Source organism: Lampris incognitus, chromosome 16 (genome assembly GCF_029633865.1).
Source record: "Lampris incognitus isolate fLamInc1 chromosome 16, fLamInc1.hap2, whole genome shotgun sequence".
NCBI lineage: Eukaryota > Metazoa > Chordata > Actinopteri > Lampriformes > Lampridae > Lampris > Lampris incognitus.
This window is the reverse complement of record NC_079226.1, coordinates 34,084,899-34,110,320: the sequence shown is the minus strand read 5'-3', so window position 1 is coordinate 34,110,320 and position 25,422 is coordinate 34,084,899. Positions and strand designations below refer to the sequence as shown.

At 45.2% G+C, this 25,422-nt stretch overlaps 3 protein-coding genes across 7 annotated transcripts in view; 2 read left to right on the top strand and 1 right to left on the bottom strand.

Annotated features, from left to right (window-relative positions):
- Positions 1-648: 648 nt before the first annotated feature.
- Positions 649-10,818, bottom strand: bag5 (BCL2 associated athanogene 5). Of its 3 annotated transcripts, none has more exons than XM_056295681.1 (3): positions 10,608-10,818; positions 4,763-5,662; positions 649-3,463 (listed from the first exon to the last, which is right to left on the bottom strand). In XM_056295681.1, exons 2-3 carry the CDS (start codon positions 5,626-5,628, stop codon positions 2,923-2,925), a joined length of 1,407 nt encoding a protein of 468 aa, XP_056151656.1. In that variant the 5' UTR covers positions 5,629-5,662; positions 10,608-10,818; the 3' UTR covers positions 649-2,922. The 3 variants fall into 3 exon arrangements, with proteins under 3 accessions (XP_056151656.1, XP_056151655.1, XP_056151654.1); XM_056295680.1 differs by lacking the exon at positions 10,608-10,818 and adding an exon at positions 9,076-9,264; XM_056295679.1 differs by lacking the exon at positions 10,608-10,818 and adding an exon at positions 8,512-9,065.
- Positions 9,379-14,360, top strand: LOC130126254 (cytochrome c oxidase assembly factor 8). The gene is made up of 5 exons (XM_056295682.1): positions 9,379-9,665; positions 11,906-12,103; positions 12,756-12,819; positions 13,373-13,463; positions 14,214-14,360. The coding sequence occupies exons 1-5, from the start codon at positions 9,522-9,524 to the stop codon at positions 14,332-14,334; spliced, it is 618 nt and encodes a 205-aa protein (XP_056151657.1). The 5' UTR covers positions 9,379-9,521; the 3' UTR covers positions 14,335-14,360.
- Positions 14,361-14,833: 473 nt separating this feature from the next.
- The window catches only part of klc1a (kinesin light chain 1a), a 62,899-nt gene continuing 52,310 nt past the window's right edge, over positions 14,834-25,422 (top strand). For all 3 annotated transcript variants that reach the window (XM_056295212.1, XM_056295213.1, XM_056295211.1), the window contains exon 1: positions 14,834-15,610. The gene's annotated coding sequence lies outside the window, so the exon portion shown is untranslated. The remainder of the gene's footprint in view (positions 15,611-25,422) is intronic.

The window sequence follows — 25,422 nt, the reverse complement described above, 5'->3', positions numbered from 1 at the left end:
CACATTCGGCGCTTTTTGTGCATTCAGAAATCTTAAAAGAAAAAAAGAAAAAAGAAGAAGAGAGAAGTCATTCACGCCCTCTTCGACAGCTGGACGCTGAGGGTGGCTTTCAGACGGGAAGAAGTCAAAGGGAATGGGTTAAAGTAAAGGCACAGGAACTTGTACTTTTCTCTCTCTCTTTTGTTTAAAGTCCTCTCCTCCCTGTCGCTTTGCAGAGATATTCTGGAGAGCTGTCAACTGCGATCACCGTCACGACGACCTACTGTCGTTCATCGACTGCCCGACTGTCAGGACGACGCGTTTTTAACCCTAATGCGTCAATCCAGCGTTAACCTGCACACGGCAGAAGTTTGCCCTTGGGGCTTTGTGCCAGAAAGTGTAAGTGCTTTCTGCCAAATTCACTGAACTTGCCTAAACTTAACCGGACCCCAACCTGACCCTAACAATTACCTGCTACACCTAACCTTAACCAACAGCTAAACTTCACCTAATGCTTGTTAGACAGGAAAGCCCTGAAGGCAAACTTCTCCCTGGCCACTCCCCCACCATACCCCAGGGGGGCCTCTTGCAGTCTCACGCCTCTGTCAATAGCAAGCGGTGAACAAAAACAGGAAGCCAAAGCAGCAACTGTGAAAATCCCCCCCCCCCACACTACATCACAAATCCTTTAACTCTGAACGCGACCATCACATGTAATCAAGCAAACAAATGACAACTATTTGAAATGTAACACGGATTCACCAACTACACAAGCAACGAGGGCGGAGTGGTTTTGTGTGTCCTTCGCCGAAGGAGTTCTCTTGTTATTAGTCACAGGGGTCAAGCATACCTGCGAATCCCCTTTTCAAAGCATCTTGGCTGGCAAACTTAGAAAATAACACCCCGACATCATCACAGAAAAGCTGAACCAGTTCATCTGGACACAACGTTTATTGAGAGAATCGTCTTTATGCATGCTCAATAATCCGAGTAAGAAAATCAAAGGAAGTTGGATCAGTTCATCTGGATACAACGTATCGTTGTATCCAGATGAACTGATTCAACTTTCTCTGATATTGAGAGAAACGTTTCATCCCTCATCTAAGTGACCTCTTCTGTGATGAAACATATCTCTCAATAAACATTGTATCCAGATGAACTGATTCAACTTTTCTGTGATTTTCTTACCTGGGTAATTGAGCATGCATAAAGACACCCCGACATAACATTTGCATCTAATGTCAACTAGGTGTCACCTTGTTATGGTGGCTCACATTGAAAAAGATGTTAAAAAAAAAGAAACGAAAAAAGGTTGCCCTGTTTCATTTGTCTTTTGACCAGTGGCCAGCGACAGCTGTGGCTTTGCCGGGTTTGGGGAGTGTGCCACGGAATTGGAGCGCAACCAGAGACATGCACCAAAATACTGAGAGGATAAACGGGGTCGCGCAGGAGTGGGGAGCGACCCAGCATCAACAATGTAAACTCCTACCATCCTCTTCTCTAATTAGGGCCGGTGTTTGTATGAGCACGCCATCTGACTGGCTCCACAGGTGACTGGTACTGTTCCACACCTTTATCTCTCCCAAAATATGAAACAGTTTTCCGATAGCGGTTCTTTTTTTTGGGAGGGGGGGGGGGTTGCTTCTCCCTTTTTCTCCCCAATTGTATCCGGCCAATTACCTCACTCTTCTGACCTATCCCAGTCGCTGCCCCACCCCCTCTGCCGATCCGGGGAGGGCTGCAGACTACCACATGCCTCCTCTAATACATGTGGAGTCGCCAGCCACTTCTTTTCACCTGATAGTGAGGAGTTTCACCAAGGGGACGTAGCACATGGGAGGATCATGCCATTCCTCCCAGTTCCCCATCCCCCCTGAACAGGCGCCCTGACCAACCAGAGGAGGCGCTAGTGCAGCGACCAGGACACATACCTACATCCAGCTTCCCACCCACAGTGACGGCCAATTGTGTCTGTGGGGATGGCTGACCAAGCCGGGGGTAACATGGGGATTCAAACTGGCGATCCCCATGTTAACAGACCACGCCACGCAACCCGGACACCCCAGATAGCGGTTCTAAAGGAATACTATGCTTGCAGATTACTTTACTTTATTCAACACTAACTCCCTGGTGGACATTTGTACTCGACATCTCTGCCTGTCTTAGTACAGTCTGGCCACATTGAAATTCATTCTCTTGGTAAAAATCCGGTATTTCACAGCCTTTTCCGATACCCTTCTTAGTCTTAACATCCAAATATTGGTTTCGCACTGATCAATGATAAACTACCCACTCACCCTGAAAACCCAAACTGTTCTCTCCTGAATTCGGGCACCGTGACTCTCAAAACGTGGTTTGGCAGGCATTCTTACCAGTCCTCACTCCAATTAATGGGCACAGAGGCATGCCAGTGCTAGTCAATCATTCTCCGGCACCTCATCAGTATCAACTGCAGCTGAAAGGAAACGACCACTGGGACAGACACTATCTAGTGCAGCAGACTTCAGACACTACGACGAGGGATGATGCAGACGATGACACTCACATACACGCGCATACAGCAGATTTCAAAATCGAGTTTTCTGTAAACCTTCCAAAAAGCACGCGAAAAATATTAAGTGAACATAAAAATGTCCAAAGTATTTCATAAAAGGAGTTTTTTTTTGTTGTTGCTGTTGACTTCTATTCAGGTTAGGCCACAACGTCAAAAGTAAAACAAAATCGAAACAAAAAACAACAAACAAACGCTGCTGCAGTGCATTCTGGGATTTTTTTGTCAATATTTACAGAGGCCAGCCCATGGAGCGATAATACGCCAGTTTATATACAAACATTATCAGCTCCGTCCGTTCCCGCAGAGATGTTCCATCCAACATTTTTTAAAATCAAGATGGCCGCCACATCCTGTTAAGATTCTTCAGCCAGCGTTTTTTTTTTTTTAAATTAGTATTCCCACTCGTCAGTCTTCATGTCCAGATAGCTGAGAATGTTCTGGGCGAATTTGACTGCTTGCTTCCGCGCCATCTTGGTCCCTTCGTCACCCTGCGGGTCCACGGCGTCCAGCGCCAGCAGCTGTTTGGTCAGCAGCTCTTCCAGCATCATGTAGCTCTTGTCGGCACGCTTGCCGTCGAAGCCCAGGACCTGGGCCTGGAGGTCCGAAAGGCTCCCCAGAACCAGCCACACGGCCCGGTGGGAGGGGTGCTCATGGGGACCTGGCTGGCGACGGGCCAGGGCTTCACGGAGGTCCAGGAAGGTGATGATGGCCTGGACCTCAAGCACGGCGCGGCGCCGGGCTTCTCGGATGCAGGGGTTCTTGGCCGTGTCCACTTGGTCCAGGTGGGTTAGAAGGCTCTGCAGCTCAGCCTTTGGTCTGAAGTTGAACTCCCCCATTCCACAATACCGCAGGATCTCCCCCCGCAGGTGGGAGACGTGACCCCGCACAGCCTCGATCTCACGGATGGAGTTGTTCTGCGCCAAGTCATACCTGAACAAAACACACGCATTCACTTTGACTGATTCAATTTAAAGCCATTACTAATATCCTTTTAATTGCTCTAATCACAACTGTAGAGTCAGGAACATGACGATGTAGCTTATAATATCTTTTATCAACATGCCACTCCCCAACACATTCTCCTCCCATGGTGTCATGTATTGACGCTGTTGACCAAGTCTCCATACATGACATGCAAGATAACCAAGGCCCAGCGTTTTCGGTTTTTATTTTTCAAAGCCATCCAGCATGCCGAATTTCGCCACAAGAGGACATTGTTACATAACCTCACACGAAAAGGAACAACGTTTGGATCCGTGGAAACATAAAATCCTGGCAAAAATTAGTTTAACAATCTGGGTATTTTTCGGTGAAAATCGGCAAAAACCGAAAACGCCGAGCTTTGAAGATCACCTACAGCATCTGTATGAAACAATAAGGGTTTTCCACAGACTCCAATGTTAACCTTCTGCCATGATTTATGAATATTTATAATATAAAGATTAGGTAATTCAGATTTAGGGTTGAGGTTAGGTAAGTGGTTAAATTTTAGGTTTAAAAGGTGGTGGTTAACTCGGCGCATCTCATGTAGATGCTGAAGACTACCATGCACATCATATTGACGTTTTGTCAACAGCATCAATATATCAAGCTGTGAGATGAGAATGGGCTCCAATCACTGGACATATATTCCTGATTAAAGCCCTTAAATGTTAACGAGTAACTCACTTTTTAAGTAATCACTTTTACTATGCTATTTGCTATAATAAAAGTGCTGGACAATATGAGGGAACATTACATGATACTGATATATATATATCACAATATCTACTTATATATTCAAAAATACCATAATGTAAAGTATAATATTAAACCAAAACTAGTTTTCCTAAAATACTCCTTTAAATATTTCAGACATTTTGTGATAAATGTAATCTAAAATAAATGTTATGGATTCTTGTCATCATCCATTTAAACAACAAAATTGTGTGTCATGATGGGACAATATCCAAATTTCATCCCTACACAATGCTGCTGAAAGATGATAAATGATCATGTTGAATTATTGCCCAGCCTATGGCTAATACTGTCTTTACTTGAGTGCAGTCAAAGCCTAATCCACTACAGCATCTGATTGAAGGCGCCCAATTGATAATCCCAAAGACATCCACTGAGTACGGGACATGCATATCCTTGTCATCCCCAACCCCACCCTCAGCAAGGATTAATTCTGCTCATCTCATATTTTAGCTTTAAATCTTTTATGAATGCCTTGTGGCATGAGCTCACCTGCGTGTATCATCTCCCTCTACCTCCAGGTCCAGGTGTTTCAGCAGTCCGTTGATCTCCTCCACCACTTGCTTCCGGTAGTTTCTTACCGCCGCGTTCCCGGACACATCCAGGGCGTCCAGCTCCACCATCATCTCCGTCAGGATGCGCGACAAGTGGGCGCAGCTGTCCCGGCCACTCAGGCCCATCAGCAGAGCCACCAGCTGGCTACGGGCTACGCTCACCTGCACCATAACCTGGTTGATGCGGTGCACCGCCTCGTGTGTATCCTCTGACAGTGGCAGCGAGAGGGTCTGCTGGCGTGTGCGCCCCTCGATCACGTCCTGCACTGCACATAGACGTGTCAGAGCTCGGTAGCGTGCTTTGCGAAGTGGCACCCTTCCTTCCGTCTTGATCTGGGTTAGCTTCAGGATCAGCTCTTGCAGCGTGTCCACCAGCTCGTCGCTGATCTCTGCCGCCCCTCCGGCACGCTGTGGCGCCACCACACCCTCGTCCACCAGCCTGCGTGCCTCACAGCTCAGCTCCTCGATGGCCAGGCGAGAAGGGTGAGTGGCGTTCTCCTCCAGGTAGTGGAGCAAGCCCTCCACTTCCTGTGCGGCCCGCTTGCGGGCACCCTGCAGCTCAGCTTTTCCCTCCGTGTCCACCTTGTCGGCCTCCAGCAGCAGACGGGTCAGCTCCCGCTCCAGGCGCTTGTAGTCACGATCATTCTGCAGGCCGCTGAAGGTGCAGACCTGTGGCCCCAGAGAAGCTACCTCCTTCTGTATCTCGTACAGACGCATCATGGTCGGATGCTGCGACTGGTAGAACGCCTGCTGCTGCTGCGTGGGATGTTGTTGCTGCTGTTGCTGTGGGCCTCCATGATCCATCCTCTTCCCACCATCAAAGGGCTTCCCAAACAGGCTGCAGGAAAGAAAAAAACAAAGCCACACACAGCAGCACAAAAGGAAGTCAGAACAATAAACAATATTTCAGACCAGAGTGTTGCTACAGCAGGGCCACAGTAGCTGGGGCATCATGATACCTATCACATTTCAGAACATGATAGCAACTGAAAGGGTAGCAAGTTCCCTGCCAAAGTACCTGCTAGAATGGCCAAACTTATCAGCTTTAATGTTATATATATACATACATATATATATATATATATATATTTTTTTTAATCTTTATTAGACAGGGACAGTGAAGAGGCAGACAGGAAATGGGAGAGAGGGGGTATGACATGCAACAAAGGTCGCCGGCTGGAATCGAACTGGTGATGGCTGCAACCATGTGGCCAGCACTGTAATCATACAGCAACAGAGGTGCCCAACTTGTAGTGTAAATTTGCCAGCAGTTATCTGGTGTCACCCTTCATTTCCCACACTGAACCAAATGGAATGAGGAAATGTTTCTGAAAAGAAAGACTAGCAAACATTTACATGTCTATGGACCTCTATATAATTTCTCATCTATGAGGAGTTACAAGAGTGGCCTGGTTAGGGTACAGATCATGAGACAATACCGCTAATATCACTAAAGCTTAGAATAAATGTGGTAAATTTACAGATGTTTAAGGCTAGGTTTCCCAGCTTTCGTTCACTCATATCCTACTGGTCAAACTGCGACATTCACATTAAGTAAAGTTAATTTACAGAAATAAGTCTTGATGATATTGGTGCAAACATACGGACAATTTACTGAGTTTTAATAAACAAACCATTAAACCTGGGACATGGATAATGGGACACAGGAGATAATGCAAGAGAAGACTGAATAATGGACTGTGCACTACACATATCAGCCTAAATAGAAAGAGCAGGAGTGGAAAAAGCATGATGTGAGTGAAAATAAAATGTCCTGAAGCTGTGACCAAGGGTGTTTTGTTGAACCAGTTAGACTGACCCTGTTCTCTGCTAAACATTTTTTGTTAGACATCGCAAGGACAATCAAATGATCATCTGCAGAAACAAATTCACGAAAAGAAAATGAAAAGCTTCTAGCTACCATTTAAAGTGAGTCATTCATGTAAAATCCTGCCCCACAATCGGTCAGCAAGTACTAATTCAGGCTCTCACATGTGGCATCACGTACATGACAACCATTTGACACATTAGATTACTGTCACACCGTTTCGCCAATCTAATGCCGTTATCATTCCAGTCTGGTAAGAAGGCAGCAGCTTGTCATTCTTGTTTCAAATGATGAGAGACACTGCAGCTGATTAACATCCTACATCTGAATCACAAATCCTTTAGGGCATTTTTCTGAATGCATTTTAATGCCTGTCTAGGTAGATGTGGTCCAACTAAATGCTTCATTTATTTTAAACTGCTCTATATTTGCCAAAGGCAGTGGAATCTATTCCCAGCTCAACACTACTTACTCCACCGGTGAAAGGCCAGCGACGAGCTCTACTTTCCCTGGTCAATGAGAAGGTTCTCAAATTATTTCTGTGCTTTGCAGGTAAGGCAATTTCTCCTACTCTGTGGCGATATAGCCGTTAAGGCGATGAAGTCTGAATATACAGGTCACTCTCTGGAATTTCAAAAGGTGGGTTTCAGGAGCACGCTGATAAACCATGTGTGTAGTCCTGACACTTTTACTTTTTTTCCCCTCCTGAGATTATCAAGAATGTGCCGATTTGGCAGTCTCTGTGTGACTAGGGCCCCACAGTACGTATGCTAGATTCAAAGTGGGATAAATCACATTTCATCTCAGCCAGGCATGCGTAATCCTCCTCACTGGCAGTGACTTGCAGTGCTTGCCTCTAGTTAGTATGACTACTTAAATTGAAATGTATTGGGAGGAACAACCTCTAGCATCCAAATATGAATTCAGAGAGAAAAGAAAAGAATGACAAGCTAATAATCACCGAGAGGATTCCTTCCATTATCCAGAAATCCCCTCACATACTACAGTCGACATCAAAGCACATTTAACATACCTCCAGGATAAACAGTAACAACATGGAATATGATAAGGAAATTGTTTCCCCCCCCCCATTTACTTCAGAAAATAGCTCATGGGAGAGCTTGCATCATGAACCATCTCTCATTATCACAGCGCTGGAAAGCATGGTGATGTGATAGTTGCATATGAAAACTGCAGTGAGAATATATTCACAGAATCAATATTAATAAGAATAGATTACACATAAACTTTCATTAAGTATTTTATGTAAGAGGCTGAGGGATAGGCAATCTCCGCAGAAGGGTGGACTGACGTACATTCTGCACAGTATTTATTGGGATAAACTGACCAAAATCCACTCCTGGCTCAATGTCAGCCTAGACAGTCGGCTAAATCCGTATTCTTTTTTTATCTGATACAGACATTAGAATATGGCCATGTCTGTGATGAGAGGGACCTCGGGGCTAGGAATAGGTTTGGTAGTATGCGAGGGCCAACAGGCTCCTGCCTCACAGAAAATCAGCATTAGTGAGCCGTGGGTGAACGTGGGGGATGAACGTCGCCGTCTGCGAATCCCCGAAACGTTTTGCACCTCCGGGGAAAGCTCAACACCAGCAAAATCGCATGCGCTGGGGGAGCCTTGCGCATTATGTCACCGGAGCCACGCTACTTAGATCGGCCGACAATACGGGTATCTAACTCGGAATTCGGATCGCCATCGCCGCGGTGCCGTAGAATACAACAGACGCACGCTCCCGTCACACGAGCCCCGATGCCTCTCGAGCTGTCAGTCGCGGTCACGAATGCCATCGCGGACGCTGTGTCTACATCGCTTGCCCAAACGCCCATACGTGCCTCACCTTTTCAAAACTCCAAAGACATTCGCACACATTTTGTCTCTAGGAAGAACAAAAAAAGTCGTTTCCGTAGGCTAAAGACGAATCGTCTAGAAAAGCGCCATCCGGGGGGATAAATCCGAGGCAGGGTGTTTCCGGCGCAGGTCCGACCGTCTCTGTGCCATCCGTCGTAACTGCGGTCGGATGGCTGGCGTCGCCCCTCCCACGGCCGGAAAACGGCTCGGTTCAGCGGAGTCGCTCTCTAAAGCCGCTTTCTGATACCCTGCTTGATCGATCTGGACGCAGGAAGTGTGCAGATTAACGACGGGGGCTTACTTTGTCCAAGGCAGCTTCCAGATCGCTATGCGAGGGCAGGCTTTTAGCTAACGAGAAAAATTAAAAGCGGCAGCTTAGTCCGCGTTCACTGCTCCGGCGGGTGTCATTGTCTATAAACTGCCATCGGCTTGCTCGGCTACGGAAGGTCCCCCCCCCCCCCCGGGGCTGCGTCGGTCCCCCGGTCAAACAATATTCACTTTCGGACCCTCTGAAACGTGTGCCGCTTAAGCAACCACGTGATCCCGTTCTTACCTGCATAGCCAGCGCACAGCCATCTGAGTTGTTGTGGAAAGACGCGCGCCCCAGACTCGAGCTACACATTAGCCGAGGCTAGCGTTACTCGGCGTCACGAGCATGACCGAACACGGAGTTTCACGCCCCCCCCCCCCGCGCTGCCAGATACCGGCTCGGCTTCGACTTTTAGCGGCAGGCGAGAAAGATGAGCGATTGTGTGTCCAATATGTAAAAGAGGTTCGTATTTACTGGGGGGCGGGGGTCGCCAGTTTAGCAATTCCGGTGGACAGACTCAGCCACTCGTAGGGTGCATTTTGGTCGTGCAACATATTCTGTGCGTCACGTGATTGCGCAACGCCCGAGGAAGGGCGGCCGACATGGACTGAGGTGCGGGCGAGCCGAGACAGCGGGCTTTTATCGTCCTCTTCCAAACGCCGCATGACAGACACGTGTGTGTGTGTCCGATGGCATCGAGAATAGCGAGACGTTTAACGTGGAAGTCACGGTGTCCCTGTAGCGCCGAAGCTCCGCGGCCCCGCGGCGTGTCGGCCGTTGTCAGACGCCAGTGCAGCTCCAAGCAGGCTATTACACAGGAGACATTACCAAAGGTTTGTGAGTGATTACCACACCCTCTACGACTGTTATATAGAGCGGCGAACTGTGAATACCGGTGTTATAATGTAATCTGAAGATTAATATGCGGTAACACATAATATGTGCATTTTGTCTCAGTGGTTTTGGGTGATCATGACACCGCTTATCATAGCGTAACGTGCATGGTTAAGAAGACACGCTGGCGGGTCTGACCCTTTAGTCGAGCGGTCAGCGATGTCTCCCGCGGTGCGGGCGACACGAGTTCGCTTCCCGGCCGCGGCAGTTCCCGTGGTTGCGTCGTCCCCCGAATTCGCTACAATATTATGAACGAGGCAAACAAGTGGGCAGGCAATGCGTTTAAAAGAGTAGCACTGAGCACGCCATGTAAAGAAGGTTATGGCCACCCCCCCCACACACACACACACAATAATTATAACCAGGTTATGTATATTATAACTGAACACACAATCCAGTGTAGGAGTGAAGCTGATGTTCTTACTCAGGGGGACTTGCAGTGTATTGGCAGTATCAGCTCCAGGTCTGAGCTTGTTTCGCCTGTAATTGAATTACAGAGCTGCTACTCGCGTCTTCAGCCCACATGCGGTCTGGCAAGAAATGATTAGCAGGCAACCGATTATGATAACCTCGGATGTGTGTTCAAGTATTTCGTCAAGTTCTCAAGTATTTGCAGCGAAACTAAATGCCCTTTGTTATTTCTCTCCACCCGCGCGACGTTGTTTATCTTCACGTCTGTCTGCAGCGAACCACCTGTTTTGTTTTTGCGATGACGTTTTGTTGACTCCAGCAATACTATCGGACAGTATTTGAGAAGCTGATTTCTGATGAGTGGCCTACATTGTAGTCTATGATAGGTTTTTTTTAAACGTTGCCGGGTATAATGTAAGAATCGCACAGAACAAAACCTCACGGGTCGCTTCACTATGGAGAAAACTTACCACTTTGCTGGATCTTCTCGCTGGGCTCCAGTACAGTCCAATGGTGTAATTGTTTTCGCCTTCAAAAACCATAATGTATTATATACGATACAATTGGGAAGCTTACAGTAGACTGACACATCTCCATTTATTTAGATCGTTGTTTGAATTGGAGCAAAGTACAGGTTTTCTCCAATACCCTTTTTTAAACTTGTTGCGCTTGAGGTCAGGAAAACCAGCGCCTCATTTATTATTATTACCCCGACGGCGCTCCGGTAACTGCCTCTCGGTTGGTTAAGGTAGGGTGGGGTCAGGGCAAGGGTTAGCCACTCAGAGGCATGCTTTCGCCCACGTAGCAGGGAGAACGTGTTTACGGAAGTGCAAAACAAAGTTATTTTAACTTGACAGTGAAACGTTTGTGGGAACCCCCCCCCCCCCCATGGGACACGAGGTCATGTCTGACTACATTGTGAGAAGATTCAACAAAGTGGTGTGCTTCCTAATAATAGAGCAGTCAGTGAAATAATTTGTCTATGATTCTAAATGACAGCATCGAGGTCTCGGTTGAAATGAACTAAACAAACCTATCCTTAAAAAATAGAATGTGTAATTGGTCAGCTTACTGGGAATTTGTCCATCTCCTAGTGAGGCAAGACTCAGCTCAACTGGTTGTTGAATTGTGTGCATGCCGGGGGGGGGGGGGGGCAAAGTGCCGCCAAATGACGCCTAGATATGGTGTGTGGTTTGGTTTCTGGATTGGGTGGTGGCAGGGCAGGTGGTCAGGGCAACAAGCTAGACACTTTGTGAAGGTGTGTAGACGATAATTGTACATTATACATTGATGACATTATTTCAAAAGAGAGTGACACAGCAACATTGACACCACATTCTGTTTGACTTGTAATAGCCTAGTAAGGGTAAGGTAAGGGCAAGTTGGATAAACGTGGAGGTGGTTATCCAGGGAGCTCTAAGCTGGAGAGGAGGCCCAAAAGGGTCTGGGTACACTGTTGATCTGGCACTGCCCTTGTCTCTCTCTCTCTGTGTCTCGCTCGCTCACTCGCTCTGTCTTACTCACTCACTCACCCACCCACTCTGGGAAAATTGACCGAAAATTGACCTCAGTTGCAGTGTCATATCTTATCAGGAATAAAATACACAACCATTATTTTGTTGGAGGTCTCCACCTAGTTAAAAATCCACTTTTCAAGACAGACCTAACCAAGAATCATGACGAATATAAGAATTACAGATAAACAATATTCAGCAAGGCTTCCAACCAAAAATAGCAACATTTTTAGTGTTTGTGGGTTTGTGTGCAGAGATCTCCCTTCAGACCAGCGCCCAACTCCATGCACGACTGGATCGGACCGCCAAACCCTCTGTCAAACCTACGGCCAATCATATATCACATCCATGAGAATGAAACGGAGTTGGAGAAGCGTCTGAGAAACCTGAGGCAGGAAACGGAGGACTGGAACCACGATTTCTGGACCAATCAGAATATATCCTTCAGAAAGGTTTGCATTGAGTCACCATCATAGTCTGTTTATACAAGCGGTCGGTCGATCTAAAGGTTTTAGGAGCTGTCTGGTTACTGGTTTGGTCCCTGGATTGACTGGGAAAATCTTGGTAGGGGAAGTTACTGCCATTAAAGTGCCTTTCAAGTATGGTACTTAACCGCCTTTGGAGTTCAGGGGAAAGAATATGTGACAGCTCCTAAGTTTGACTGAGTTAATCTGGCCACCCATATATAGAGAAAACATTGATATACCAGACTGAAATGATGGCACGTTATATGAATCAAACACAAGTTCTTTACCAGCCACAGCCAGGGAACATTAAAATATACTTTTCCCAAACTGTCTGGTACCTCACTCATGAATTTGATTGGAACCAAACTGTACTGCAAAGAAATTAGTTAGCTTTTATTTTTTCAGATGTAGCTCACATTTCTGTTTAAATAAAATGTCATCTATCGGTACTCTTGGTCAAACATTGAAATTCCTCTTGCCACCAGCAGATGGCAGCGTCGAACAAGAAAAGGATATTTAAGTTTGGCCTAGTGCCGTAGTTATTTGAAATTACGTTATTTCATAGCCAATTAAGTGGACCAAGATTTTTTTATTGAAAATGTATTTGAAAACATTTGTTTGTTTGTTGGTTTTTAAGGAAAAGGATGCTTTCATCATCTCACAACTGAAGAAGAAAGGACTGTCTGAGCGGGATGAGCAAGGTGAGGAGATGACTCTCTGCATTAAACTAACACTAGCTTCTGGGTTATCTGGGGGAACAGAGCCCTTCACAAAACCACATCAGTCTCCGATACTCGGGCACTTTGTAGGAAAGATGAGATTCTCAAATGAAAGGGAGACTAACCTGCAATCTGCTCTTGCATAGCTTGTGACTTTATTGACAATTTTTTTGTGTTAGGTCCTCAGCAGAAATGTAGACAAGCTGAGGTGAAGGAACAACTGACCAAACATAGATTTGCACAACAGCCAAAACAATTGTTTTTTTTTTTTTGGATTTTCATAATCAAGTGAAAGGTTTCAGTGTTTGCCTACATACCAAAAATTGTATTGTTAAATTGTGGAACCTAAATTTGTGATATACAGCCACAAAAAGAAAAAGAAAAAGTGTAATCCAGCTAAAATATCAATAAATTCAAAACATAAATCTTTATTAGTTATATTTTAAGTAATGGCCAGTGCTTTTAAAAAGGAAATTGAATGTGGAGAAAGTGGGGCCCTCTCTGATCTGGACGTTCTTGTTATTTCTCCTTACAGGACGTAAACGAGCTCTGGACAGTGAAGAAATGGCAGTGTTTTACAAGAGCTTTCTGGATCAAAACAAGACAAGACATGCAAACTACAACAAGTGAGTCCGTGCAAAAGTTTCTCTCCTTCGATGGTGTCGCGTGGGTGGGAGTCATGGAATTAAATCTTGTCTGTCGGCCTTGCTTTTACAAAACAACACATACTTTAGGTTAGGAAGAGCCTTCCTGGAGTTACCTTCCTAAAATGGCTAACTTTCTCGTGGTTTCAAATTCATATAAAGAAAGAAGGTTCTCACAGCTATCATATCTTCATCAATTCATTTTCATTGATCAGATCAATGAAAATGTAAATTGTACAGATAGTTAAACTTTAGGGTTTGATTGTTTTGACTACATGGGAATACAAATTGTATGGTTGATATACATGGTTTTGTGTGACGAAATAAGAGTGTCTGTATTTGGTCCTCAGTCATTGCCATTGTGTATGTTAACATTTAAGATTCATAGCCAATGTTACATCATGATCAAATGCGAATATAGGAATGTTCAATTAGTTGATCAGCGTATTGATCTTTATGATGAATTTAATTCCAGAAAGCTCTGAATCCACTGTATAGGTAATATTTCCAACATTGCTCAGTAATTTAGTATGTCTTACATTTTAGTATATCTTAAATTGAGCGGAACCTGCCTGATCAACTATTTGTTCATGTTTTTAAATGTTACACAATTCTTTTGACTCTCAGATATTTTGAAAATATGCAAATGATATTAAATATTCATTTAACTTCCTGTATTATATCAGAGAATAGTAGTGTATTAAGGCTGGTCTTTTTGTCTTTGTCTGCCAGGGAATGGTACAGACGCAACTTCACAATCACCTTGCTCATGGGCCAAGTCACCCTCCGCAAGGCATGGAAGACCATTACTGAAAGACACAGCGACAAGAAAAAGGGCACTTCTACCACTTGATTGTAAATAAAAAAGAAACAAGATTCTCCCCCTATCTGAGTCAATTGACCACCTGGTTTATTTGGCTTTGGGTACTGTCAGGAATGTTTCGATAAATCTTCACTCATGTCTTGATAGGAATGTTTGCTGTGAAATTATTTATTTAGTAGCATTTCAAATTGCTAGGGATTGTTTTATGGATTAGAGTTGGGGTGCTAAACACTTATTGCTAGTGTGTGTGTGTGGGTGGGGGGGAGCACTGTTCAGCGTTGTCATCACATCTCTGAATTAAACGTATTGTAACGTGCATGGATAAGAAGACACGCTGGCCGCTGGCTGGCGAGTCTGACCCTTTAGTCGAGCGGTCAGCGATGTCTCCCGCGGTGCGGGCGATACGGGTTCGCTTCCCGGCCGCGGCAGTTCCTGTGGTTGCGTTGTCCCCCGAAGTCTCTACAGTATATTGAAAGCCCAAAGTGGAAACAAAATTAATGCAAATACTGAAACTGGGAGGAAAAAAAAACGTGGGCAATTATTCAACTCGAGGTGTCTTCCATAGACGTCCACCCGTCCAATCCCTGCAACAGCGGAGCGCCAACGGAGGATTTAATGCAAATCAGCGGGCCTGTCGAGTCCGTTAGTACGTGTGCGTGCACAACCCCTTCGCATGGAAAGCCGCGCGTTTTGCATACTTGCCCGCGCAATGAAAGTGAAGTATTTGATCAACTTGAATCACTCACTGCTTTTCCTTCTGGAGGATGACATCATGATGTAGGAAGAGGAGGAGGAGGAGGAGGTGGTGCCGGGTAACGCCATTTTCACGCAGCGCACCGTCAGCGGACCAGAGAGCTGTCAACTTAGCGGGCTGCCGGTTAACTTTTTAGCGCCGTGCCGCCCCGACAGGCTTGGTTTTGTTGACATGTCCCCACCGTGGGACTAGGAGACGACACGGTTTCCGCGTACGCCTCCGTTTAGGACAAGCGTCTTACCCGCTGGGCGCAAAAGCTATGTAGCTTAGCTGGTCACCGTTAACGCTCCCCCCGCGTCTGATGCAGTGGAAGCCAGCGTCGATCAGCCCAGACCGACCGAGCGAGCGACCGAGCGAGTTGTGACACAGGAGTCTCTTCGTTTATTACCTCCATCTTGGCGTTAACTAACTTTTTTTTTTGCGGTTTCCCCCGAACAATCGCCGGTTTAGGGAACGGCTGTGAACACTCGGAAGACAAGTCACGTTTGTCGGTTTAGGACAAGAAGCGAAAACGTTGGAAGTCTACATCGGCAACGGATGTCCCGGAGAACGGTAAGCGTGGCTCCGTCTATTTCCTGGAAACAGCCGCGCGGTGTTTCCCTGTCAATCGTGAACCGCGGCTGAAGACGCGAGATACGTGTTCTTTCACACCGTCGTGTTGATTAACACGAAACCGACCGGTCGGCCGTTAACGACGCGGGCGTCCTCTCGCAACACCGACGCCTGCGGGGACTAGAGCGGATTAGCTCGTCGGTGACAGGCGCTAGCTCAGAGTTAGCTTGGCACTTAAGCGTGTGGCTGAGGACAGACCAGCTAACTGGTTCCTCAAGTTAATCCGTCCGCCGCCGCCACCGGTGGTCCGTACTTTCACAGCGGCGAAACGGCTCATCAGAAGATGGGTGGACTCGCCGTGATTTGGATGACGGCGACATAACGTCGCGTTACTTGGTCGCGTTACCTCTCTTGGATGTGGCGGTAATGTTTGTCGGTCATTGGTATTCATCGCTGGGCGAGAGCCCTCTCATGCCGCCGTGAAAGCCGCCTGTGTTGAGACGCCCGCTGCGGGGACAGTGGCTCTCAGTGTCGGGCTCACAGCTGGGATTTGAGGAATCAAGGCTGAGAGGCGTCTGTGAATATATTGGGATGGATCGGTTTTGGCACACGCACACACACGCATTTCACGGAGATCACAGGGACACAAGTTGTCTAAACGTCGTTGTTCGTCTCCTTTCTGCAGTCATTACTGTTTAATCTACATGATGTTCTCATGACAACGTCTGCGGTCTCTCCCAGGCAAAGGGACCCCCCCCTCCCACTGGGACAGCATGTTGTTTGTTCAAAGGTCCCAGTGTGCCTGAAGTATGAAATTGTAATTACGGCGTTGTTTATTATAGCAGTCGTTGTAAGGCTGGAACAATCCAGCTTCATTGCTGCAAGCAGGTACTGTGTGTGTGTGTGTGTGTGTGTGTGTGTGTGTGTGTGTGTGTGTGTGTGTGTGTGTGTGCATGTGTGTGCATGTGTGTGCATGTATGCATGCGTACTTTTTTCTCCATATATGAATCAGTCGATTCAGCGTTTAGTTGAGGCACTTGATGAGTTAGACTTATAGAAATACAGCAATGTTAAATTCTTAGCTTGCCAACAGCATGAGCAACCGGCTACAGTAAGGAGTGCCTGGATAAAGGCTTGGTTGGGTCCAGAACCGTGTCTTTACCTCTGTGTTTGGTGGATGAAATGAACGTAGAGGACTTTGTCTCAGTGACACCGGTGTAGGGACATATCTGTTATTGAGTACATGAGTAACATACAAAGTACAGGGACAGCAGGGCCTCGCGTTAGGTGCAAACCAAAATATAGATTTTAGGCTCGTCCATGCACACACACATGCACAGATTTCTGTAAAGGACCATTTGAAGTTTATAAGTACAGCTCTTTTGTTATTCAGAGCTGAGAAGGGGTGAGTGCTGTGGATTAAGGCTTGTTATGGTGGCATGTATCCATCTTCCTCACTCCCATTTTTTTCTTCCTGAAAATATCCTCCTGGGCACATGAACCCACAAACAGAAGACCAGAGCACTTTCATGACTTGGCCTTGGTCAAACAAGGGCTCAAGTATATATTGAAGCCAAGCTGTTATTGCTGTGACAAGTAATGGGGATTCTATTAAATGATTTTTGTAATGCACATAATGTGTTATGTAATAAGAATGAGATGTATTCTGAAATGCAATACAGGCTAACACAAATAACTCGATGGGAAATTTATTCGCAGATTTTCCTTTCATATACCATCATATCTAAATCAGTTTTAAACCAGTTAATGAAATTTAGATGAAAAAAACAAAGAAAAAGGTAAGCCTTTTAGCAAGTAAACATTTGCAGTGTGGGTCCAAATACTTTTAGTTTGTATTTTCCATATTTTAATTTTCCAATTTAATCTCTGAGATGTCGCAGTGAAGAACAGTGCTGCTGCTGTCTCTGTAGACCAGCGAGTTGTGAAATTGTAGCCCAGGACCCAAATGATAAATTTAATCTTGTGCCTTGGGCTCAGACACATTAAAAAAAAGATATTTCTGCGGCTGTTATGTGCGAGCCTGCCGTGCTTAATCTTACGATCCATTGTGGATGGTGTCTGGAAGTTTTAGATACCTGATGGTTGCCTAATTCATTTAAAGTCAAAGCTGTTTTTATGCTGACTTCTTCTAATCACTCAGTTATAGCTTCTTGAACATTACCATTACATTCCCCATAGTTCAGTCTGTCAACCAGACATGGAGGACTAAACCTGTTTGCCATTAATACCAATCATACTTCTCATTTCCCGCGTTACGCACACTCGCACTTGCAGGTCACGGTTGCCTGGTTAACCCGTTAGTTGGTCTCTCCTGGTAACTGCTAACGGTATTAATTTGATTCAACAATCTAGACGGTCGGAGCATGACTTTTGTTCTGGATTAACAGTTTAAGGACCGAAATGTCTGTTAGACTTTGTCAGACAGTTTTTTGTTAGGGTTTATACTCCCGTCTGTGCCCCTTGGCCAAGGCAAAGAGAAAAGAACTGGATGGAGTTGGTCCCCGGGCACAGCCCGAAGGTAGCAACCAGCCCACTGCTCCTAGTTACACAGATCACACCCAGGATGGGTTCATTTGCAGTAACTGAATTTCCCCAAGGGGATTAATAAAGGAAACTTAATTAACTTAATTATTCAAACATGATCAGTATCGCTTTACTAGTCAACTATGATTAAATACAGAGTTGTTTATCTCTTGATGTTGTTGCCGAGACATGTTGACAGCTTGCAGTACCTGTTGGAACAACATAATAGAAGTATAACAAGACATAGTGCATAATGGTGACTGTACAGGACATCTAATAGGCAGTCTTGATCATTTTTAGATTAAATTTGCCCAGTAAATGCAACTTGTAGCTGTGGCACCACAGTGTCAGTGATTAATTTTTTTCTCCCGAAGACTTCCTCTGCCATCACATGTGGCGTTGAATCACACAGCTCCTTTCATTTATGACTATCAGCCTACACATCAGGGACCAGCCCATGTTCTGCCAGCTACATCCTGATGCATGAGGCCCAGAGCGAGCACTAGCTGCTGCTTCTGCTTTTCACTGGTTCACTTTCCCGCCCACAGCTTTTTTCAAAGCCAACTTATTTCTTTTGGTGTTGTGCACTCTTAGGAAATCTTTTGCTTTGTAGATATATAGGGCGTGTCGCCGTCAGAAAGGTGGGAGTTTGTTTTTGGCAAACGCACACACAACACACACGCTGCTGCATCCTTCACCACTGCATTAGTCCTGACTCTTAAGGGCATGGCTGCCTATATAAGTAGGTACATATCCCAGGAGTTTGACTTCAAACTAGCTATTTCCATTTCAAAAGCTGACATCAGAAAAAGTTCCTCTGCTCAGGGACTCCGGTTTGAAACCAGAAATAAAAGATAGCTTGTTGGTTCACAGCAGGAAAGCAAGAATGCCTGTGTTGTCACTTTCACTTCTGTTTTACTCTGACTGCGGTATTTGTTTTCTTCGTCCTCACTGTTGGGAGAAAGTTCCCAGTGCTTTTAAAAATGATTTTTTTTTTGTTGCCCTAGAGGCGTATAAACTGATTTTAAGTTCGGTTGTGTAATACTCCAATTGTATTAAGAAAGAAGGTGGAAGCTGACCTCGGGTCAGTGCATCGTCTGAACAGCACTTCAACCTAGTACCTCTCCACATTAGATGATTGGATACCAGGGCAGGACGTGACCGTTTTCACATACAGGTCACAGTGGCTTGTTTAGTCCAAAATTAATCCAAATCCTCTGGGTTTTTTTTCTGTCAGATTTTTATAGTGAAATTCATTCTCTAAATGAAGGTTGGTGGTCTGACAAATTGGCAAGTTAAATGATTTACCAGTCAGCGCAACGTCACAAGTGTTTTGGTTGTGGCTGCTGGTCATTTTCACACTGATGGACGCATCTTATCATTTTCATGCTTAATCAATAACTTGATAGAAAGATCAAACTGTGTCATGAACATTCCTAAGACAATATGCTTTAGTTATCCATAAATTGAAGCAGCTGCTGTAATCAGCCCTATGAGCATTGTATGCTTTACTTACAAATACAGTGTTAAATACTGGGCAGGTGTACTTGGTGCTGCTTGATAGCTGTAGAAAATTGAAATCAGCCACATACAGGTTAACTTTTGATGGCTTCACCCAACTTGCTACTTAGGATGTTATGAAGTCTTGTTATGAGAATCAGTTTCAGGGGGGAATTTGGGAATTTTCCAGCAAAAAGGTAGGAGTTGAAAAGTTTGCCGCACTGATGGGGAAAGAAAATGTCCCAATGACACCTGGAGCTGCTATTTTTCATTCTGCTCCTGTACTCGGAGGCTATTTCCTGCTTGATTTAGCCCGCCTCCCTCACATGATAGGCCGGAGGCTGGTTGCTGAGTCACATGGTGAAGGGCTAGCTCTGGGTTCGTGTGTCTCGGCTGCACAAGCCCATTGTTGAGACAATCTTTTTTTTTCTTTTTTGCAATTTGAAGCTCAGCCATTGCACACTCGAATGGAAATGAGAAATCCGAGGCGATTCCAGACACGCTCGCCTCTCTCACCTGGTGGCATAGCAACATGTGGACAGGCCGGTTTGCCCTGAGAAACTGTTGCAGGGTCAAGGACACATCAGTCCAGTGTTTTGTCAATAAGTCTTGGAGTTGTTTTGATTCTCATAGATGAAAAAACAATTTCCTCAGTTGTCTTATCGCTCCTCTGCCAGGGAGCGTGGCTCGTATTTCAGATGGTGTGCTTGCAAAGATTTGTCAGGGTGCCTGATGTAAGTGCTGCTGAAGGGTTTGGTCATAATCCTCTTATGTGTGTGTAGAATGAATACACAGCAAAGAAAGTGTGGATGGAGTTAAAGTAAGTGTGTGTGTGTGTGTGTGTGTGTGTGTGTGTGTGTGTGTGTGTGTGTGTGTGTGTGTGTGTGGTGACAGACAGTATTGCTTAAAAAAAAAACCCAGATATTCGCTTGCAGCGTTGTCATTGGCAGCTCTGCCTATAGCTAATAATCTAGCTTGTCCTTGGACAAGGCTGGTTTAGGTCCCTTCTTTGAGCAAATAACTGCACATTGCACGTGACTGCTAAAATGGTATTTCTGAGTACTTCGAGACGTTTTTGACTAATTTTTTAATCACAAATTTCACAGGAGAAAATCAGTTCACTCCACTTTCGGCTCCTTTTGTGAACACCACCATTATTTTTTACCTGACATGGGTATTGTAAAGTGAAATATTTCAGTATTGCCTACACAACATTATTTTACGGTTGTCAATTAGATTAATTCAATTTGTAGCACATTTTTCCACTAGTGCAGGGCTCCAGACTGTGACCGATTGGGCACATTTTGCCACCAGTGTTTTCAGGGTGGGAGGGATTTTTTTTACCCCCAGGGACACACCGGTGCAGCTGCACAATTAATAGTAAGTTTTACATTTTAAAAAAATCTTTTTTAGCCTTCTGATTGAAACTGTTGCTGTGTGATTGTGCCTTACGAACGTCTACAATAAATCTAGTCACTCATAGGCGGCGGGTGGGGCTGAGGATGGGAAAAATCATACTTTTAACGACCACGGAGGACCACGTTGTTATGTTCATAACGGCAATTCTGTGCACTGACCGCAAACAGTAATGCACAGCTAATAATGCAGCACAGTAAAAGTAGGCTGACTAATAAAGTTACATGCATGGGCATATAAGAAAATGGGTCAGCATTACGTGGCTGTGGCGGGTGGCCAGAAATTGAGTTTTGACAATCCCACACATTTGAACGCACTCCTTGGTTAGCTAATGCAATACTGTTTTTGATTATGTTTCTCTTGCAGTTGTAACCAAGCTGTTGTAGAGCATCATTATTATTACGAAGGGCTCCAGACCTATTGCGTAGGCAGAAATCACAGTGTGGGCAGGCACAGAGAAAATCAGGTGGGCCTAGCCCGTCCAAGACCAATCATACTTAGTAGGTTCTGAAATGAATATGTTAACCAAAATAAGCCATTACAACGACACTTGCCTGAATGCACCACAGTTTAACCATACAAGACTTATATCAGAGGTAATGTTACACACACCAAGACGAACATTAACAGCATCGCATAGCCTGGCACGGCGCCCACATATTCACTATTGACTGCTGAATCCAGTTCATATGAATATTTGAAGGCGTTTCATGAACACATCAGTACAGATTCCAACAGAAAATAATGTCGGTTTTTTTTTTTTTGGATCCCCCCCACCCTTTTTTTTTCTCCCCGGTTGTATCCAGCCAATAATTACCCCACTCTTCTGAGCCATCCTGATCTCTGCTCCACCCCCTCTGCTGATCAGGGGAGGGCTGCAGACTACCACATGCCTCCTCTGATACATGTGGAGTCACCAGCTGCTTCTTTTTCACCTGACAGTGAGGAGTTTCACCAGGGGGATGTAGTGTGTGGGAGGATCACGCTATTCCCCCCAGTTCCCCCTCCCCCCTGAACAGGCGCCCCGACTGAGATCTCCATGTTGGTAGGCAACAGAATACATTGCCACGCCACCCGGACACCCAAAAATTTCACATTTATATGCAAATTGTGCTCGCCGGGTCTGGGAAGAAAAAAAAAAAGAGCATCAGCCACATCAGCAATGAATGTGAAAAGACACAGCGAGTTGAAGCATCTGACCATCGGAGTAGCTCATTAAAAAAACAAAACAAACAAAAAACGGAAGAAATGAACGACAACTAGTTCATTTTTTTGGACTGTGAACTTATTTCAAGGTTTAAAATTTTGAACTATGAATGTGAACTACTGCATTTTAATGTGTGAATTGAACTTTGGGGTAGCTCTTGTGAAGTGTAAACTTGCAGAACACCATACACACACACACACACACACACACACACACACACACACACACACACACACACACACACACACGGCAGACGGAGCAACATTAACATAAAATCCAATTGTGTACCCAACAAAAAGTATACCCAATAAATAACACTGAAATAGGCAATAGGCTACTGCAGTCTGAAATTGTAAGTGAGTTTACTTCTGATGATTACAGCAGAAGAGGGGCTTGGTGTGGGAGGTGGGTTGAGAATGAGCCCTGAACTTGAGCTGAATTCTCTTCCTCCTGCTCCTCATGTCTTTTTGTGACAAACTTAAACTGCTTTGTTTCACCATGATTTATATCTTAACCCACAGTGAAAGCAGCTAGCTAGTGGAAAGTAGGCTTCTGTTCCTCTGTGCAATATGCACGCCGTACACGGTGAAAGAGGAGGGGCTGCTTGCAATCTGGCTTTAGGGAAATACACTGCCACTCAAAAAATCTGACCTATCATCATCATCATCATCATATAGTAAACAAGAAGCAAGGAACAAGAATTGTTTTTTTATTGGTCGCATAGTCAGATAATTGACAGATAATAGTCAGTATTCATTGACTACTATTCACTGGTTGATCCAGCAAAAAAGGAAGCCTTCTGATCGGGTGGGCCTGACTGCCAAGTGGGTGGGCCCAGGCCCAGCTACGCGGCAGCTCCAGACTATACCCAAAATTGTCTCGTATATTGAGAGTGTGCGAGTTAAAATATCACGTGGTCGTATTCGCGAATGCACGAATGCCAGACTGTGCAGCATCTAGACAGTGGTGCAGCTCACAATGCCCCCACTGTTCTGCCGGAAATTACACCAGGGGCACGGAGATCGACTGGGGCTTTCATCTAATTCATATCAAATAAAAGTCAAAAAACCGCCGGCCGACTGCTTATAGGCGAGCAAGCCCTCCCAATACGCAAACTAAGACAACTATTAATACCATGCTGTACCAAAAAGAAAAGGTGCGACCAACATGCTACCAAATTGACAGCAGTGGAAAAGTTAGTCTGGAGCCCTGAAGTGATTGTGCAGCCCAAAAGTACACATGATTTTATTTGGTTATTTATATAGTTATTTATTTATTTGTTAATTATTATCTCAAAAGGTAAAGAAATATATACATGTTGTTTTCTATTTGAATGTAAAAAAAAAATTTGCAGCACTTCGCCCTTAACCTTACCAGTAATGGAAAGTAAGTTATTTAGTTTACTGTTTACCAGCTGATCACCCATTTATGTCAGTTATCGTCAGACAGTACAGACTAGAAGTACATTAATCAGACCAGTTCTGGGTTGGCATATGTGCCGTCAGTGTGATCTTGGGTACAGGTGTGAAGTTAGCAGATTAACTGTTGTTTCATGTTTTCCTCTAACAGATTCCTCCCCTCCTGCTCCTCTGCTATCAGATATTATCTGTAAAACTCGAGCAGCCCACAAACCTCAGTTGTTTTGCCGTTGTCAACCAGGGAGCAGTCGTAACGCTTCCGGTTTCTGTAATCAATGTCAAGATGCCTAGATTTTTATTTTTTCATTTATTCTGAAGAGCATTTCAGTTGCCACATTTCAGATGTTGTGATTATGAATTTGCTTTTTCAAAATGTCCTTCAGAGACTCATGTAAACACATTTAATTAGAAGACTGAGCACAGGGACACTGCCTCAATACTTAGCAACTGGGGGTCCAGTCAGGGACTCGCTCATGGACACATGGATTGATGCATCTGCTGTGACGGTAATTGAACCCGTGTCCTCGAATCTTTTGGATTGGTAATCCATCGTGTTATCTGTTGCACCACAAGGCTGTTTGTACTGTGTGTGTGTGTGTGTGTGTGTGTGTTTGTGTTTATAGGTGGATTTTATAGTGTCTTCTTGTCTTCAGAGAGAAGAGATCAGTTCTTGCTTACTTTTCCAACTGATTTAGCCAGCTTGTCTTCGAATTGGCAGCCTTTTGAGTCAAACCACACATCTCTGCCCTTTCTTATAGCCTTTCTTTGCTGTCATGCTTTCGCTCAGTGGCGTCTTGATCGATAATTAAGCTGAGTCACCCCTCAACACTGGTAATTCTTTCTCAACGTCCAAGTAGGAAAGGGCTGAACAGTGGTTTACCAACTGACCTAAAAGGTCAGAATGATGCAGCTTTGAATTACACATCGGAGGGTTGCTCCCTCTTTTAATTGACATCTTGTTGAATGTGTTCTTCTTTTTTTTTAAATTTCACCCCCCCCCCTTTTTTTTTCTCTCCCAAATTGTATTTCGCCGATTACCTGACTCTTCCGAGCTGTCCCGGTCACTGCTCCACCCCCTCTGCTGATCCGGGAAGGGCTGCAGACTACCACATGCCTCCTCCGATACATGTGGAGTCGCCAGCCGCTTCTTCTAACCTGATGGTGAGGAGTTTCGCCAGGGGGACGTAGCGTGTGGGAGGATCACGCTATTCCCCCCAGTTCCCCCTCCTCCCCAAACAGGCACCCCGACCGACCAGTGGAGGCGCTAGTGAAGCGACCAGGACACATACCCACATCCGGCTTCCCACCCGCAGACATGCCAATTGTGTCTGTAGAGACGCCCAGCCAAGCCAGAGGTAACAGGGATTCGAACCGGCGATCCCTGTGTTGGTAGGCAGCGGAATAGACCTCTACGCTACCTGGACACCCGTTGAATGTGTTAACCACCCACTTCCTCTTCCTATTTTCTCTGGATGCCCCTCTGCCAGTATGGATGAAAGCAGCATAGTTTCACATTTGTTTGTGCAATTTTCAGCTATAAAGTTTAGGAAACTAACCTGCTGGCCGATATTTATGAGTTACCTGGCACATGCCAGTATTAACCGGCCAACAATAAGCTGTGAATAGAAAATAATCTCTAAATGATGGTGTGTTACCTTCCACAGTAGCTAGAAGATTAGAAAACTATACCAGCCGTAGTCTAGGTTTGTCATGTTCCATGCACATTT

Coding starts and splice junctions, on each gene's coding strand:
- LOC130126254 (XM_056295682.1), top strand. CDS start 9,522: ATGGCATCGAGAATAGCGAGACGTTTAACGTGGAAGTCACGGTGTCCC. Junction 9,666..11,905: donor CACAGGAGACATTACCAAAG/GTTTGTGAGTGA, acceptor GTTTGTGTGCAG/AGATCTCCCTTCAGACCAGC. Junction 12,820..13,372: donor GTCTGAGCGGGATGAGCAAG/GTGAGGAGATGA, acceptor TTCTCCTTACAG/GACGTAAACGAGCTCTGGAC.
- bag5 (XM_056295679.1), bottom strand. CDS start 8,543: ATGTGTGCGAATGTCTTTGGAGTTTTGAAAAG. Junction 5,663..8,511: donor GTCTTTGGAGTTTTGAAAAG/GTGAGGCACGTA, acceptor TCTTTCCTGCAG/CCTGTTTGGGAAGCCCTTTG. Junction 3,464..4,762: donor GAGGGAGATGATACACGCAG/GTGAGCTCATGC, acceptor TGTTTTGTTCAG/GTATGACTTGGCGCAGAACA.